At 41.8% G+C, this 18042-nt stretch overlaps 1 protein-coding gene across 3 annotated transcripts in view; it reads left to right on the top strand.

Annotated features, from left to right (window-relative positions):
- The window catches only part of MCF2L2 (MCF.2 cell line derived transforming sequence-like 2), a 146934-nt gene that overhangs the window by 26872 nt on the left and 102020 nt on the right, over positions 1 to 18042 (top strand). For all 3 annotated transcript variants that reach the window (XM_068145109.1, XM_068145107.1, XM_068145106.1), the window contains exons 4-8: positions 5906 to 5996; positions 7187 to 7306; positions 12673 to 12789; positions 15855 to 16004; positions 17859 to 17983. In XM_068145109.1, coding sequence (XP_068001210.1) covers positions 5906 to 5996; positions 7187 to 7306; positions 12673 to 12789; positions 15855 to 16004; positions 17859 to 17983 — 603 coding nt within the window. The remainder of the gene's footprint in view (positions 1 to 5905; positions 5997 to 7186; positions 7307 to 12672; positions 12790 to 15854; positions 16005 to 17858; positions 17984 to 18042) is intronic.

Genomic DNA, 18042 nt, shown 5'->3' with positions numbered 1-18042 from the left:
AGTAAGACTTTTTCCAGCTCCTCCTACATGTATTCCTCATACTGAGTTGCCAAAGCAAGCTGAGAGAAACCACACACTGTGAACTTAACTGCTTCATTGTTTCTGCCTTCTCTGTAGGGCTTTTGTTCTGCCAGGAGAAACTCTGTCTTACGTATTTCTTCACTACCTTCAGAGCTGGGAGGATGATCAGCTTCAGGGTTAATAATACAGCAACGGTAGCTGAGAAAAAAACACATAACAAGTTTTGCAGTTCTCTGTATTTGATATGCTGGTGGATGGTTCCCAGTAACATTTTCACACATTGAGGAATTAGCACGGTACATTGTCACCATAGAAGAGAGAAATGTTTTGTGCTTCTTCAGCTTGTGTGCAAGCCACAGGTATAGATGAGTACAAAAGAAATTAGCCCAATTCATGAAGGATATCTTCATCAGTGGCAACTGAACACAATGACTTGGATGCCAACTCTGGCCGAAGAAACCCACACATTCCTTAATGCTGTGCCTTGAAGAAAAAAGATTCCTCTCTTCACTTTCCTTCTACTCTTGACTCAGAATCCACTACCTACCAACATTGCAGACAGGGTACTGGGCTAAGTGAAACTTTGCTTTGACTCAGTTTTGTGTTTTCTTTTCCCTGAGGAATCCCAGAGCAATGTGCAAAGAATGATGAATTAAGTTCCAAACCTTTGTAAGTCAGGAGAGCTGCAATATGCCCATTTTACAAACAATGAGGTATGTGTAAGCAGCATCTTACACTACAGACAAGTGGTTTGAATTGACATTTTCTGCATGCCAGCAGGTTGGTTTGACTCTTAGGTTCAATGACAGATCACACTTTAGGGACCTGAGTTTTCCAGGCACTTTGTTAGTCTGCCACAGTGCTTTTAGAAAGGTTGACTGTGTTTCTTGATTCACTGTTTGAAACTTGCCACCCTTTCTGTAGATGGTGAGGGACAAAGGTATTCATTTAGAAGAGGAAGAACCTATGCAGCAAGCTTTTGTTGTGTGATTTTATGACATAATTATATGAACTGCAGTCTTAATGTGACATAAGTAGTGAACCTGTTTGGGTGCAGCAGAGCCTCATTGAGCTGCAGCTGGCTCTGCAGTTGTCGTACGTCTCAGCAAGCAGGAAAGGGACTGTATCTGTTGCTTTTGTTTGTCATAGAAAATACTTCCTTCTTCATAGCTCAGTGAACCAGAGTAAACAGCATCATTTGTTTTTCAGGCAAATGCAGAGACTATTGGTCTTTTGTAGCATCTGTTTCTGCATATCCTATAGGATAATGTTCTTGCTACTCATGGAGGTAAGATCTGTGATTGCAGATGATATCATTAAGTTAGTGGCTTTCTAGGTCCCTCTGGAATGACTGATCTTATGTGCCCATATGACAAAACATTGAAAAGATAAAGAGAAACAGCAAATGTTATTCAGAGGCACATGCATGCCTTTGTCTTTGCTGCTGCTGAGCAGATTTGCTTTATCAGCTGTGGTACACCACAGGATTTTGGGGTGAACTGGAAGTCAACCTTGCACTTCTGGGATTTAAAACGTTAACTACTCGCAAGGATGGAAGATCAGACCAGTGAGACTTCTGTAATCTGGTTCATTTTCCATCTGATTCAACAGCTGCTTATAAGAGTGCTCCACCAAGGGGATCTGCATACATATGTCTCCACAATCATGAAGTGACATGGTGTATGCATGGACATACCTCTGTGCATGCACACTTACAATAGATGCAGGAAGCCCTTTTTTCATTTGCTAAATTACTCTATAGCTAGAATTCCTTTCTTTTCCAATTGATATGGATCAGCTGTTTTGATAAATGTGCCCTTCTATTCTTTGAAAAGAGGTCAGGATATTTGACATCTCCTGGCCTCTTCAAATCAGTGTTCAAGGACTGAATTCAGAGCTGAGGATGGAACAGTTCTGACTGCACAGTTTTCATTCAGAGAAAGGTTATGTCTCTGCCAGCCATTTGTAGAGTTAGGTAAATATGCCAGAATTTGGAGGTATGCTTGATGTCTATCTGCTGTGCAGGATTCTCTTCAAATCCCTTTTTTAGAGAGCTGGAGAAACCTCACTGCGTTTTCATAATGAAAGTAGAGATGTTGGAGTCCTGACAGTGAGTAAACATTGTAGAATTGTGTGTGTTTGCTTTAAAGCAAACTCCCTTCCTCTGGCTACACTGAATGGAGTTTCCCAGCTCTGCATCCCCTTGTGCTGATGTTGCCATCTGGGCTGGGATTCTTCCTAGGGCTGTTTGCCTACATGTATCCTTCAGTGCCAAAGGACATTTAGACCTTGGTATGGCCTTTCAGCATGCTGACTGAAATAGGATCACTTGCTGACATTCTTTCTGTTTTCCTGGCTAAATTTAGATTTAAATCAGCTTTATCTAGTAAAAAGAACCCCAATAAACAACAACAGAAAAATATGCAAATACCATTGGCTTAGTGAAGACAATTGATAATATCATGAATATTAAGGTGAAAATCAAGGACTAGCATTGCAGAAGGCCAAGGTCTAGCTTTGTATCAGAATTGCAGGCCCATTTGGGGGATTCTCTTGTCCAAAGGTACCTCTCTTCTCTAGATTCTTGTGTTGTGTCCATCAACCTGTGGCAGCCAAGATTTACAAGAGGTGCATCTCTGAGCAGTTTCTTTGCTGCTTGCCTTTGGGCAGTCTGCCAGACAGTTTTTGGGTGTAGATATTCTCCCACATTTTCTTCTGTGCTCTTCATAGCTGCTTTGCCTTTCAGCAGCCTGTGGCTTTCTCATTTTCTCTCCCCACTGTTTTCCGCTTCCTTCAGACTGTGTAATTTTTAAGTCTATTTGCCTTTTTCTTAACCTATTTAATCTCAGACAATGTAGTAAGTTTAGTGTTGTAAATCATATATGCTACAATAGGTACTCAAATTGTTTGCTTAATGGCCTCATTGTCTTTTTACCCTGAAAAATATCTCTCAGATCTCATGCCTTGGCTTGCTTTTCATAATCTTCTGCAGCTAGGATTGTACCTGCACTGTTTGTGAAATAGTGTCCTGTCCTGTGCCTTCCCCCTCAGCCACATATGCCAGGCACAGCTGCTTGGCAAGTTTTGTCTTTGCCAGCCAGCTGCAGTTACTACCCCTCGTCTTGCAGGGAGAGAGCTGTAGCTAGACTGCACACTCAGTGGTATTTTGCTCGCATTTGCTCTTTTCTCATACTTAATTTGGAGTCATTATATGAGTGTCTATTTCATCTTTCATTTCCTCAGTCTGTCTCCTTAACTGCCCTGCAACACAGTGCCTTGCAGGGGCAAGTGATAAACTATGTTTCTATTCCCACGTGTTCTCTCTTCCCAGTTCTCCCAACCCCCACGGCTGCTCTTGCCAAGCCTAATTTCACCAGAAAATTCCTTTGCTGCTTCTCTCTTGCATTTTCTTGTCTCTCTCTGTATTTCATAAGAACTTGTTCCTAGTATTTAATTTTTCTTGTTACATCTGATACCTGAATTCTTTTGTGCTGTTGCAAATCCCCGTGCAGAAAGAACATCTGAAAATTTTAACTGCTACACATCATGGATGTGTACAGGGAAAAAACACAGCAGAAGTCCTCTTAAAAAGTGGTTTCTGATCTATATGTTTGAGGAACTTTTAAAAATGGGACCTAAGAGTTAGTTCTGAGGCACAGAGGCATGTTTTGTGTTTGTTTAAACCACAGTTGCATTCATTGCTTTTGGCAGATGCTGTCTTGTCAGTTACTTTACAGTTTGCTCACCAAGGTGTGATTATAAGGGTCTGTTTCCATGTGCATTCCTGTTAGAAAGCCTTTAGTCAGTCTCTCAAACCCAGCAGATGGGCGAAACAAGGCAATTCCTATGTGCAGTCAGCTTGTATGAATATTGTGCTTGTGGATACAGTTACTTGTGGTTTAGCTCCATCATAAATTTTGTGAATAACAGATTTTCCTCATTTTTATTAGCCTAATATTAGTTGAATGATTTGTTTCTTTAGACCAACATCAGCATTTTGCTAACTTCACATTTGTTGCAGTGAAAACAGCATCAGAATTAAACCTGATTCTGTGTGCTCAATTGCTGTCTGAGAGACAGCAGCTACAAACTGGTTGTGTAAGTCTGAGCTGAAAACAAAATTAGATGCTCATTGTTCTCTATTTTTTGTGTGTGTGTGTTTTGGGTTGTTTTTGGGTTTTTAAAGCAGAGGCCATATTTTTTGAGAACTATTTGATTTCAATAGATCGTGCATTCCTGTTTTCTTGCTGCTTTAACATGGCTGTCAAACATATATAAAGCATATTAAAGAGAGAGCCTTTTCCAAGGTCATCTAAATGCTGTTGAAAGGACAGTTGCATTGACTTAATTCCCACTTCATATCCAACTATTTCCCTAGAAACTTTACTCTAAACCACAGACCAGTTTCAATAGCATACTGTAAGCAACATGGATGTTGAATTGTAACATTGTTCTCTTAGAATAATTAGTCATAACAACTTCAGAGAAACTGCTGAGCTATCTTCCCTCTGCTTGAGAGGCACCGCTGCAAACATATTTTCTGCTCTCTGCATACAGAACTACATGTTGCACTACTTAACAGGAGAGGTCCTTTATTGTCATTGCATTTTGTAATTCTCAGAGGAATGCTGCAAAAAAAAGGATAAAGAAAGAGAGAGAGAGAGCTAAAAAGTGTGAAATAGAGTGAGTTTTCCTATTACCAGTATAAACTATTAAGGACGTTTGCATGGCATCCTGGATTTGCACATTTGCATGACACTTTGGCTTTCAGGCTTCTGTTCTTGATCCCGCAGAGCTGCAGATCTGCTAACAGTGGTGCTTTTTGTTGGATTATTGACATGGGTTTGCACAAAATGAGCCATGAAAATGGTGTTCCTGGGTTGCTTCTTGTAAGAACAGTGGAGAAAGGACAAAAGGAGTCTTTCGTACAATTTCCTTTGATCTTAACTGCAATGAGATGTTTGATTGTGGTTTGTCCTTTAGTCATGACATTCCTACTCTTTCTACCTGCCTTGGATTTGTCCAGAGATGACTGGAGCCAGACTGCTATAACAAGGTTTCTGGAGATTTTTCTGAGTGTACTGATTAGCTTCCAGGGGCTTCTCTCCAGCCCTGAGCACTCTTGGAAGGCAGAGTGTAGAGCAGTCTCACTGAAGCCCTGCACACCAAAGTAAGGGTTTTTTTTTAAGAGAGAGGATAGGATATTTATTATGGGGTCTACATAGATGGGATGGAGAACCAAATCAGTGCCTCAGATCCTCCTTGAAAAGTACTGAGAAGGAGCAGTAACTGTTCTTCTGGACACTATGTTAAAAGAATATTTTTGAATGACCTGCAATCCTAGAACCAGTTTGTGGTTGGCAAGATAGAGCACTTCAATTCTTGCTTTGCTTACCAGAATTCCAGGGGTATTGTGTGCACAGGCAAGGTGGTGACAGTAGGGTGATACTGACTTCCTGGAGCTAAGTGTCCCTGCCAGATGTCAGCATCCTTGGAGAATGTAGACTGGAGTGTTTTAATAAATTAAATTTGCAAAGAAATCAAGATCTGATGGCTTTGTCTTCAATATGGCACAGTGTAATTCATGAACCTCTATTCTTTGTATCACCTGGATTTGGCAGCAAGAGTAGCATAGCAGCTCAGATTTAGCAGATAAAATGTTCATGTTTTGTGTAAGCTGCTAGCCTTGCCCTGGAAAGAGAAGATTTGCCAGCTTTTGTTTTCCTGTGAGTTTCTGCCAGATATTCATTCTTTCCACTGGATCTTGCATTATCATAATGGGCTTAGAGGGTGATCTGATGGAAGCTGAGTTTTGCTGCAGTACCCTTCCTTGGAACAGGAGCATCTCCGTGTAACCAGCGTACTTACTTCATCTGTTTTGCAGTCTGGAGGCTGCCAGCATCGGGTTCATCATCATCATAGACAGACGACGGGACAAATGGAGTGCAGTCAAGGCATCCCTGACACGGATAGCAGTAAGTCCTTGCTTTTGTTATTTATCTTCTAGAAACTGAAATTGCCTGCTGAGCCTTCAGCACAAGACTCTGTCTCCTGTGCTGATTTTTAGCTCCCATTTTCTGGCTGTGGATGCAGATTCTCCCCTGCCCTGAAGCTCCTCAGTTTTGAATAAGAAAGGGAGGAAGCTGCAGTAACAAATTATACAACCTTGCTTGCTGCTGAATTGGGACAAATTCTTTGCTGGGCTGACTGCAATATAAATTCTAGTAATTGGAAGTGAGCTCCTAGAAGAGTGTGACAGAGGTACCCTTCTATGCACTGAGGAGTGATGAAGTGGCCTGTTTATGAAGGAAACAGATCCCAAGGGACTTGTGTTTGCATGGTAGTAAGTGATCTCCGTCAGAAACTCTTAATAGCTTATTATATCTCATTTGCAAAAGTCAGAGCTAAGTACTGACTTTGAATGCTAATAAAAGTAGTTGGGTTTATACATCTGTTACGAAGAACCTTTGCAGTGTGAAGAGCAAGCATTATGCATGGAGGAAGAGGACAGAGGGATGACCAAAGCAACTTTTAAGTTCTTTCAAGGAATTTAGCCTTGATTTTCATTCTAAGTTCTTTTTGTCTGCTCTCTCCTAGAAATTGTTCCTTTTTTATGCTTGAGGGGTGTGAGAGTTGTGGGCTGGGTGTTGCAGACAAGACCATGTCTGAGGAATGTGTTGAGTACCTGTCTGTGTGTAAAAACATGTGTGGTTAAAAGATTTATAACCCTTTCCAGAGTGACAAGGTAGGTCAGCCTGGGGAATTACTCTGTGCCACCAGCTTCTTTCACCAAGTCCAACACGGGTAGCCAGTTTGCCCTCTCCTTGCTGCAGACCTCCAAAAAAGGGAAAACCTATGGTGTGATAGCACAAAGGGAGCTTTCTGTGATTCATATATGGGGGAGGAAGGCACTAGTGCAGAAACTTTAGAGCTCTGTGCTAAATCCATAACAGTGTATGACTGGGCAATAAAATCCATGGTCCAGTCTTTTCACTGGCTGTAGAGGTTGTGACAATGGGTGTGTGCTGAATGGACCAGTTGATACTATTAGCAGCTGGACTGAGCAAGGTTCAGTGAACTCTAGCTGCTTTGCTTTGATTGAAAATTTCCTTGGCCTTCCTACAAAGCAGAACTGTGCTATCTAATAGCTCTGTGTGTATTGCAGGGAGCATTTCCTGGAAACCTGCAGCTGGTGTTTGTCCTGCGACCTTCCCGCTTTATCCAGAGGACAATCGCTGACATTGGCATTAAACTCTATCGAGATGACTTTAAAATGAAGGTACCGGTAAGCATGGATTTTTTTGCCCATGTGTTTTCTTTATCTCCATGTCTGCAGTTTTTCTAAGTCAGCAATTTCTCATAACCCAGTAACTGAAATTCGATTGCAAGTGGCAGTCGGGAACTTTTATCTGGGTCTATGTGATGCATGTAATGGTAGTGCCCAAGAGCTGATTACCAGTGGATGTCTCGCAGTGCTTAGTGGGCATGTTCCCATGTGAAAAGTCAGTCTAGCTGTACAGTGTGACTTGGTTTTTAATATTGCCCTCTTCACTCAGTGATGTTCTCCTGTTAGAAGCAGAGCTTCTTGCTCCAATGACAAACATAGAGCATACATATAAGTGTTTAGGACTACAGAGTAGAAAGACTAGGGCTGAATTCCACCCTATTTTATGTATTATCCATAGGACTGCTGACAGTGCTCTTGTTAAATACTTGCATAGCATTGTCTGTTCTTAATGCCTTTTATGATCCCATGCCCTCAAGACACAAAGTTTATTTTTAGTTCTTTTTATATGTACTTGGCATATGATGTGGGCTTGATGAGAATGTAATTTGTAGCAGGTTACCAATCTTGAAAGACTTTAAGTTTTAGATATTCTGTGAGAGCTCTTTTGGGAGTTGTTCTTAGCTGCATGCTTGCATGTGGCTTTGAAGCATTTTATATATATGTGAATTATTATTATTGGTGGATTTGCATCCTGGCCCAAGCTTTACTAGAGTAATTTCATATGATTGGTTTGGATTTTGCTTGTGGTTTGATACTGTTTGGCAGAAGACCTATGGCTCTCCTCCAACAAATTTTAGCTATGTCAATACCTAAGTTTGAAGCTGAGGTGTTTCAGACAGTTTATGCTTTTTCTGAAGCAAGAGACAGCAGCCCATGGATTACAATGCATAGGGAAAAGGAACCCTGAATATTCATTTGGTTATTGTGGATTAAATGGTAACATTTGTTGTAGTTTGGCAAGAATGGCTTTTTGGTGATTAAAATGCAAATGTATGTTTGATTACAAAACAATATCTTCACATTGTCTAGCACCTTAAGAAAATGGATGTGCCTGTATTTAATAAGCCCAAATCTGTTACCACAGCAACTGTTGTACCAGTGACTGCAGCCCAGAAAGAGACAACTTCATCAAGGACTGACATTTTCTAACGATTCCACATCTTCTATACTTTTAGCTATTTATTTGATGACAGTGTTGCATTTCAAATCCAACTTGAAGCTGTCAAAATTGGAAGGGAAGTTAATTCTAGGCTGGGGTCAAACACTTCATTAAGTATTAAATAGTAACTTATCTTTCTTACAGGCAGGAAAATCAAGATATGAGTTTAGTTTGGGGTCGTCTTGGACATTCAGATATTGAGCCATCTTGGGTATGTCCACAGAGCTCTTAGAGAGCAGTCTTACAAACACTAAGAGCATGATGTGTTTGCTGCTAGATCTGCCTGCTTCCTGCCTGGGTATTTGTAGACAGCTTGTCAGATTTATGTACAGGCTGTCCACATAAGCCTGATACTGTTGTAAATTGCTTAGGGTTGTGCTAAAGGTGTCCTAAGCTCTTGGGGTCTACCATACTCTCTGGAAAGACATTTTACCTGTGCTTGCAACCCATCCTAAAAGAATATCTGGGCATGCTACCCCAGTTTCAGAAAGGGTAAGTTACTGGGAGAGACAACTATTTGTCCCTTTTTGTTGTTCCAATCTGGGTTCTTTACTAAGTGAACAACAAACCAAGCATACAGAGTCAAAATATTTGTTTTATTCCAGTTCTGCACATAAAAGGGTGCTAGCTTTGTGGGGTTACCAGCACCTTGAGAAGAGCATCCTACGTGCCAAGCATAAGAACAGGGCCAGATAGTTCTTGTCCCGTGGGAGGTATCTTTACTGAAGAATTAGGTATCAGTACCTCTCTTTAACACTACCATCACCTTTTCAATTGTTTGAAGCCTGTTTGCTCATGTTGTGCATTTGGCACTATGACAGCATTAATGGGCCACAGATGGGTTCTATTTCCTATCACAAATATAAGTGAGTCAGGGTTGGCACATGAGCATTCAAAAAGGGCTTCAGGAGTCTGATGTGGATTTGTTAAGGAAACATTTGTTAAAGAGTTTATCTTCGCTATCAGACTGCAAATATGTTTAGTAAAATAGATTTGCTGGGTTAAATCAACACTGGGTTGAGTAGTAGCCAGAAAATCAAACAGGAGCAGGACCTAAGGGCTGAAATAATAAACCAGACACAATAAGGAAATGCAGGATGTATATAACTCACTGACACACAAATGCAGTTAGTAAATCTTCCTGAGTTAAATCTCTCTTGTAATAGTGATTTGGCTAAATATCATTAGCTAGGAGATATACCAGGGTTCATCTGAGATAAAATGTGGGAATTCAAGAGGAACACCCAGAGATGTACTTAAGGAACTTCCCAAGGTGAAAAGTGAATTAAAGCATCTTCATAGCATACAGAAAAGGCTCAATAATCAGTCTGTAGAAGGCCCTTCTTTGTCCTTTGTAGTTTGTGACTTCTTTACGATCGCTCATGAAGCCACCCCCACCATGGCTCTGTGCTTCTTGCTGACTTGCTTATGCAGGCCCTCCTCTCTTGTATTCTCCAGCTCACTGCATGTGACTGTCTTCAGTCTGGCAAGAAGTATGGGAGATGCTAATGATCTCTAAGTTTGGTTTCTTAGATGGTGTTGGATTGCTCCTAGGCTTTCTCCTGCAGAGATGCCTGCAGGATAAGTAGCTCTTGAGTAGCACCGTAGCTAGCAATATTAATAGATAAGTGCATGACAGTGTTCCTCCATAGTTTCAGTGCAGTTTGGAGTATCAAAAGTTTTCCAGTTTGTCAGCAACATCTCTGAAGAGGAAGAGCTACAAAGCAGCTAAAACTTGCTTTCTCAGAAGTGATCTTCAATTCTGAAGTACAGCATAGACTTCATGTTCCAGTCTGAGGCTACTCCAAGACAATGTAGCTTTTTTAGTTTTCTGGCTTTGATCATAAAAATGCCCAGCATTTCATAACACATTCAGAGAATAGTTTTCCCTTCAGCTTTGGATTATATACTCTGTGCTTTCTTTGCCTCAGCTTCTTAACCAAAAAAAAAAAAAATGTATCCTGGCTTCTGTATTTTGAAGCAGGATTCCAGAATATGAATTGCTGGAAGCAAAAAGAATCAGAGTTGACTTGAGAATGTTCAACCCATACAAGCCCGTGGGACCAGATGTGTCTCCCATACTATTCTTGTATCCAAGTTAGGATGTTAAAGTCTGGACGGGTGGACAACCAGATTGATTTAAAAAGTAGTTGCATCACTTGTCTCAGAGGGTAGTGGTTAATGAGTCACACTCTCCCTGGAGGTGGGGAACGTATGAAGTGGTGCAGTGGAATCTGCTGGAATCTGGTTTATTATCAACTTTACCAGTGACCTTGATGAGGCAACAAAGTGTGCTGTCATCAAGTCTGCAGATGAGACCAAGCTGGGAGGAACAGCTGTTATGCTCAAAGACAGGACCACTGGAACATAAGCTCAAGGAATGGACTGACCAGCATATTATGAAATACAAAAGGGACAAATGCAAAGCCCTGCAGCTGGGAAGGACATCCTTCCAGAAGGATTTCCTTCCTCAAAAAGGAAGAACCCATGTTCTTCTCTCACAACAATGCAACAATGCTGTATGGCTGGCAACAATATGGGCTGTAGCCTGACTGTCTGAAGAGCAACTCTGCTAAAAAGGACATGGGAAACTTGGTAGACAGCAAGCTGGACAGGTGCCAGCAGTGTACAGTGGCAGCATTCTGCATTGACAACAACAGTAGAGAAGCCTAGCCAGCAGATTGAGACAAGAGATTATCACCCTTTATTTGGAGCTCATTAGATAGCATTGAGAATATCCTGTCTAGTTTTGATTCCCCCAGTACAAGAAAAATAGTATCTGGAGTGAAGTCAACATAGAGCCATCAAGGTCAGGGCTTGGAGCATGTGCTCTGTGAGGAGATGCTGAGGGAACTGGGCTTGTCTAGCCTGGAGAAGGGATGACTTAGGAGGATTAATATGACACAACACCAGCTTTACAGTACCTCCAAGCAGGTTACAGAGAGCATGCAGCCAGGTTGTGTATGACAATAGGACAAGAGACAAGTGACAAAGTGAAACAAGGGCAATTTCACTGGAACAGGCTGCCCAGAGAGGTGGTGGAGGCTCTCTGTCTGGAGGCTTTTAAGGCCACCTGGATGTGTTCCTATGTGATTTGCTTTATGTGATCCTGCTCTGGCAGGGTGGTTGCACTCATGATCCTCAGAAGTCCCTTCCAACCCCTACCATTCTGTGAGTTCTGACTTGATACAAGGAAAACATTTTCCACCACAAAGATAACCAGGCAGTGAGCCAGACTTACCCAAAGAGGTTGTACAGTCTCAGTCCTTGGAGATTTTTAGTACCCAGGTTGATAAAGCCATGAGCAACCTGTTTTGATCTTATAGCCAACTTAACTTTGAGAAAGAAGTTGGACAAGACACCTGAGATTCCTGCCAAACTGAATTATTCTTGAAGGATGCTGTTACAAAAATCAGCTAAAAAATTGTTAAGGTTTGTTCTCAGTGCTTTTCATAGAGAACTATCAGCCTGGAATATACATCCCCTTGCCTTCATACATCTGTGCTCATCTCTTTGTTCACAGTGCTTGTAAATGTACTGACCATGCTCCCCTTGAGCCTGCTATAATAGGCATAGGCAGTTATCCTTTCTCTAACAGCAGAATGAAATAATACATTTGACACATATTAAAGTCTAAGGCTTAAAGTGTCTAGGCTTATTTTTCTGTTGGTGAAATCATGGTGTATTTTCTAGCTGTTGGAACAAGAAGGCATAATTAAATGGTTTAAAATTGAATGATGCCAGTGACAAAACTGAAAGAAAAATCTTCTTCTCAAAGGTCTCATTTCATCACTTCCCTGGATCAAGTTGTTGGTGTTGAAGAAGCTTCCTTCTCCTCTATTTCTCTGTAAATAACAGTTAGCTAGAAAACAGAGAAGTTGTTTGATGGAGCTTTGTGTGAACATTATAAATACAACACTTTTGCTCTCAGTGCACATCTAAAGTGACTGCATCCTCAGCCTAGCAAGGAGCAAGATGGTGCTGAATTACAGTCAGTTCAGAATGGCCATGTACATATCAAGAAGGCAAGGTCTAGTGGAAATAAATTCCAGCCATTGCATGAAGAAATGCATAATGAGAACTTACTGCCTTTGATGGAACTGCAGTTGGGTCCTACACGTTTAAAGGCAATCCCAGATCCTAGGCGCAACGATGGAAAGGGCTCATTATTCCTCTCAGTCCATTGTGTTTGGCTTCATTTCAGATCATCATGCTAAATTCTGTCTCTGATCTGCATGGCTATATTGACAAAAGTCAGCTGACCCGGGAGCTGGGAGGAACCTTGGAGTACGGCCACAGTCAGTGGATACATCACCGAACTGTGAGTGTTTGTGTTGTTCTTACGCACGTCTACACCCAGGTGATGAATGTAGAGCAACTCTTAGCTGCATTTCAGCCTAGGAATTCTGCTGGGGACTTGTGGGAAAAGGAAATCCATGAGTTCCCCAAAAGCTTGTCACAGTGGTAATCTGTATCTTGCTGTTGACCTGGACACAGTGTTACAGTGCTCTTACTCACCAAGACATTTTTGGCACATTCTTAGCTTTTGAATAATGAATTAGCTTCATAGGCCTTTACCTCATGGTGGAAGTTGAACATATGCATTAGCACTTTATTGAAGCAAAGGTCAAAATTCTTACTTTAATGATTGATTGTGTCCATGTTTTTAAGAGAAAAAAAAAACAAAGAAACTCCAGATACTAGATTTTATTTTCCTTTGTTTTAATTTTGTGCTATGTAAAGATTCACTCCAGCTGGGTCTTATTTTGAGTTACTGAAGAACACTGAATAACTGCAGAAGACTTTTTATTCTGTTGCCTTTGAGGGAACTTGTTCCTGGTTTGATCAATTATTACCCTTTTTCAGTTAATTAATGAATTTCAGTGGCTTCATCGCAACAACATAAACATTTTATTATGATGCCCAGGAAAGGTGACAGTTCACACAAAAACCAAACCCCAAACTCTGGCAGGTTAGCAGCTAAAATATTGTCTCATTCTATCTAAACTGGGTCCTGGTCTGGGAGGATGAATTAATTCCTGGAGTCTGCATGCAATGTTTGCATCTGTCTTTATGGGTCTGATTGCAAGACTGGTATGTTAGAGCTTACATCTAGGTAGCCCCAAAGCAGTGTTCTGAGCAGCTTTGGGCATGAGTCAGTTCTTGCTGACCTGCAGGCTAGGTCTAAGACTTGGATAAAGAGTTTTTCTGAGGTTGCTTTAAGTCAAATCACTTTTGTCATTTTCCTGCTATCACTTTCTATGCTTTACTGTCCTTATAAAATCGGATTTTCTTCTTATGAAGCACCAAATATTTGTCTTCTGACTTTCCTCTAGCACTGGTTTGCTATTTTCACCACAGTAAGGTTAAGGTTGAGATGGGGTTTATGTTAAAAGTACCAAAAATACGAAACTGTCCTTGCAGGAGGCATGAGTATGAAAGAGTCATATATATAAGCTTTCAAACAGACAAAAGCTTGAAAAAAATGAGGAGGAGGAGTCAAAAGAACCACAAGAAAGGCTGTACTGTTCAGTAATGACAGGAGTTTACATAAAGCATGAATATACAGTTTGTTAAATCATCCAAATAAAAAAAAGTAAGCCAAAATTGGAGGTGACTGTGGCTGTGTGGCCCCCAGATCTTTTTGGTTAAATTTGTTTGACAAACTTTTACCGAGTGCAGAGACTTGAAAAACTAAATCAACCCCCACAGATGTAAATGAGGTACATGAAACAATTTATTACTCATACTCACAGGAGAGGGTGGGGGCAAGCATGCTATCAAGTGAGATGCTGATAAGCCTGGTGCAGGCAGCCAATGCAATCTCTTGCTGGATAAGAGGTTGTCATCAGGGAAGTGTCAGCCACCATGGCATCTTGTAACAGCCTGCCTTTCAGTCTTGCTGAGCTGCAGGCTTCATCTCCTTTGTTTCTCTTACTGCTCCCATATCTTGTCCTGCCAGTGCTTTTATCTGAAACAGCTTTAAACTTGCTAAATGGTAGGGACACAGCAACTTCACTGCATTGTTCTTTGTTTCTCCCTTCTTACCCTGACTGCCTAGCAGCCTGTGAGCTTTCTTACCCACTGAGTAGAGATTTGGCTCTTAGTAAACAGCCTTTGGCTATGGGTAGCTCTGTTTGTGTTGCAGTCATAAGTGTGACACTTCAGCCAACTTTAATCCAGTAGTTTCAGTGCTGAGAATAGGAGGTGACAGCTGTTGAGCACTGAGCATGGGTCTGTACTGCTTATGTTGAAAGCAAGCAGGGGGAAAGGGAAGAAGACTGTGAGCTCTGTTAGCATCCCTTCCTCTCAGAAATGTAATTTCCCCAGTTGCCTTTTGACTGATGATCTACCTCCAGTTTGTTTTTCACTGAGCACACTGTCATGGGTGCAATGAGCAATTCCCATCATTGTTGGAGAAGGGAATGCAACTTCCAGCAACTTTGTGTTGTGTGTGTGTAGGAGCATCCCCCAGTGCTGTTAAGTGACTCAAACCATTGGGTGGGTTACATCAAAAAGCACAAATAGGAAAGAGCTATACAGTCCCTAAAGAAATTGGGGCATGATGCTGAAAAAAACATCCCATGCAGTAACTTGCTACTAGGCATAAAGGTTTTAATCACATCTCACAAGTCTGAACAACATATCCTGCTCTGAAAAGGACACATTATTTTTAAGCCTTCCTCACTTCTTTCTTCAGTAAATCCACTGATTTCTGAAGAGTTTTGTATTGGTGCAGCCAAATGATACAGAAACATCAATGCTCAAATTAATTTATGCATTATAACTGTATTTGTGCTAGGTTGTTCTTATATTTGTGTGCTAATAGGAACTGATGGGAGTGAATGCCAGGAATATATCTAGTACAGGATCTAGGCAGGCAGGACATTTTCAGAAGCCAAGAGGAAAACAGATTGCTGAGTGAACAATGGCTCTGTGTGTGTGTATGTGTGTGTGTGTGTGTGTATATATATATATACACACACACACATGTGAAAAGGGCTTTGCCCTACATATTTCAGGCTCTCCTCAACTTAAATCAAGGCTTAATTAAAGTTTGTAACACAGCAAAATTTCCCAGCAAGAATGGGCAGAGGATCTGAAGTTACAGCCCTGGCTTTGAAGCTGATGTCCTCTGTGGTTTCATTATGCCTGTAAGCTTTGGGAGTTACCCAGCTGGTTCGTGGAGATTACTTCAATACTTGTAGGCCTGTGAAAAGATCATTTGTGACACAGCATTTAATTTGTTACTTTAGCATGTCCACCCAAAAAAAGGGCAACATGGTTAGCTTTATAGGCATGTAATACAGCACAGTGTACCTGAAGCATTTTTAAAGGCCTATAGGTATGTAACCAGCCTGTGACTTTATGCTCTTGCTTTTCTAGGCTATTGAAAACTTTGCCATGACAGTAAAAACAGCAGCACAGATGCTACAGACCTTTGGGACAGATCTAGCAGAGACTGAACTTCCCAACGATGTGCAATGCACAGAGGACCTTCTCTCTGCACACTCTGACCACCATAGCAAGCTGAAGGTGAACATTGACTCATGACAGCTCCAGCAGCATAATAGATGACTTCTGATGTAACAAAATTTTCTGCCATCATTTAGGACACATCCAGCTTCACTACCTGAAGGGAGGCTGTAACCAGGTGGCGGTTGGTCTCCCAGGCATCCAGCACCAGAACAAGAGGATACAGTCTCAAGCTGCACCAGGGGAAGTTTAGGCTGGATGTTAGGATGAAGTTCTTCACAGAAAGACTTATTGGCCATTGGAATGAGCTGCCCAGGGAGGTGGTGGAGTCACCATCACTGGAGGTGTTTAAGAGGAGACTGGATGAGGCACTTGGTGCTGTGGTTTAGCTGATTAGATGGTGTTGAGTGATAAGTTGGACTCAATGATCTTGAAGGTATTTTCCAACCTGGTTAATTCTATTCTATAAAATTTGGAATAGTATGGGCTCCTGATGAATAGTTCATCAGAAAGATTGAACTCACAGCAGAGCAGAGGCAGAGAACATCTGTGAAGATAATCCAGAAATAGGCAGAATGATCTAGCTAGATGATGACTGTCATTTTGGTTTTTCAACAACAGTTGGGGTAAGTTTAGCTTTGCAGAGTAAGGCTCAGAAGAAAACTGCTTTAGCTGTATTAGCACAAGAATATGTTACAAGCAAGAAGTACGCAGTGATGTGGAGACTCATCAGCTGGCATGTTAACATTTAAGCCTTGTTGTTGTTTTCACTGCTCATCTTTCATGCTGGGGAGTCATTCTGTGGATGACTCCTTAGTAGCTGGCATACTGTGGCTCAGTGTGTCACCGTTCTAAGGAAATTCCACTAAGAATTGCAAGGTCTCCGCTCAAAGACAGATCTGTGGCACAGTTCAGTTTGTGGTAGAAAAAAATTATTCTGCAAGTTGCCTGGTCAGAAATGCAATCTGCTCAGATAGAATAGAATAAACCAGGTTGGAAGAGACCCTCAAGATCATCGTGTCCAACCTATCATCCAACACCACCTAATCAAATAAACCATGGCACCAAGCACCCTGTCAAGCCTCCTCCTAAACACCTCCAACAATGGCGACCCCATCACCTCCCCAGGCAGCCCATTCCAATGGGCAATTACTCTCTCTGTGTAGAACCTCTTCCTAACCTCCAGCCTAAACCTCCCCTGGCGCAGCTTGAGACTGCATGGGGTTGCAGTGGCCAATGTGTAGAACCCAGCACTTGGATGTGTTAAATCTCATACTGTTGGATTCTGCCCATCTGTCCAGCCTGTTGAGGTCCCTCTGCAGAGCCTCTCTACCCTCCAGCAGATCAACTCCTGCCCCCAGCTTGGTGTCGTTTGCAAACTTACTGATGATGGGCTCAATGCCCTCATCCAGATCATCAATAAAGATGTTAAAGGGCACAGGGCCCAGCACTGATCCTTGGGGCACACCACTAGTGACTGGCTGCCAGCTGGACGTGGCCCCATTCACTACGACTCTCTGGGCTCGGCTCTCCAGCCAGTTCCTAACCCAACGCAGTGTGCTCCCGTCCAAGCCATGGGCTGACAGCTTGGCCAGGAGTTTGCTGTGGGGGACAGTGTCAAAGGCCTTGCTGAAGTCCAGGTACACTACATCCATAGCCTTCCCCACATCCACCAGGCGGGTCACTTGATCATAGAAGATCAGGTTGGTGAGGCAGGACCTGTAAGTGTAAGATGTTAGACACTATTTCTTTCCTCTTCTAAGAACTAAAATCCATACAAGGGGAAGGGATTAAGTTTCTGCATTTCTAGGAAAAAAAAAATATTTGGTAAACATTTGTATTTTATTCCAAGTATTTAATACATATGAAAGAAGCCTCCTTTAGCATTGCTGTGGTGTTGTTTTTTCCCCTCAGGATGAGCTGAAACTAGCTGTGAAGCAGGGAGCCACCCTACTGACATGCATCAGGGAGCCAGTCACTCGAAGTGCCAACAGCAAACTCAGTCCAGATGAACTGGAAAATGTGGCAACAGTAGAGAGGTCAGTGAAGCCAGATTATCTTGTGCAAGGTGCTGATTCAGTCCTAGGAAATGCAAGTG

Source organism: Melanerpes formicivorus, unplaced genomic scaffold (assembly GCF_026170545.1).
Source record: "Melanerpes formicivorus ecotype bairdi unplaced genomic scaffold, bMelFor1.0.p_v2 SCAF_12, whole genome shotgun sequence".
NCBI classification, from domain to species: domain Eukaryota; kingdom Metazoa; phylum Chordata; class Aves; order Piciformes; family Picidae; genus Melanerpes; species Melanerpes formicivorus.
The sequence above is the reverse complement of the archived record's forward strand: the minus strand, read 5'-3'. Positions and strand labels throughout refer to the sequence as shown.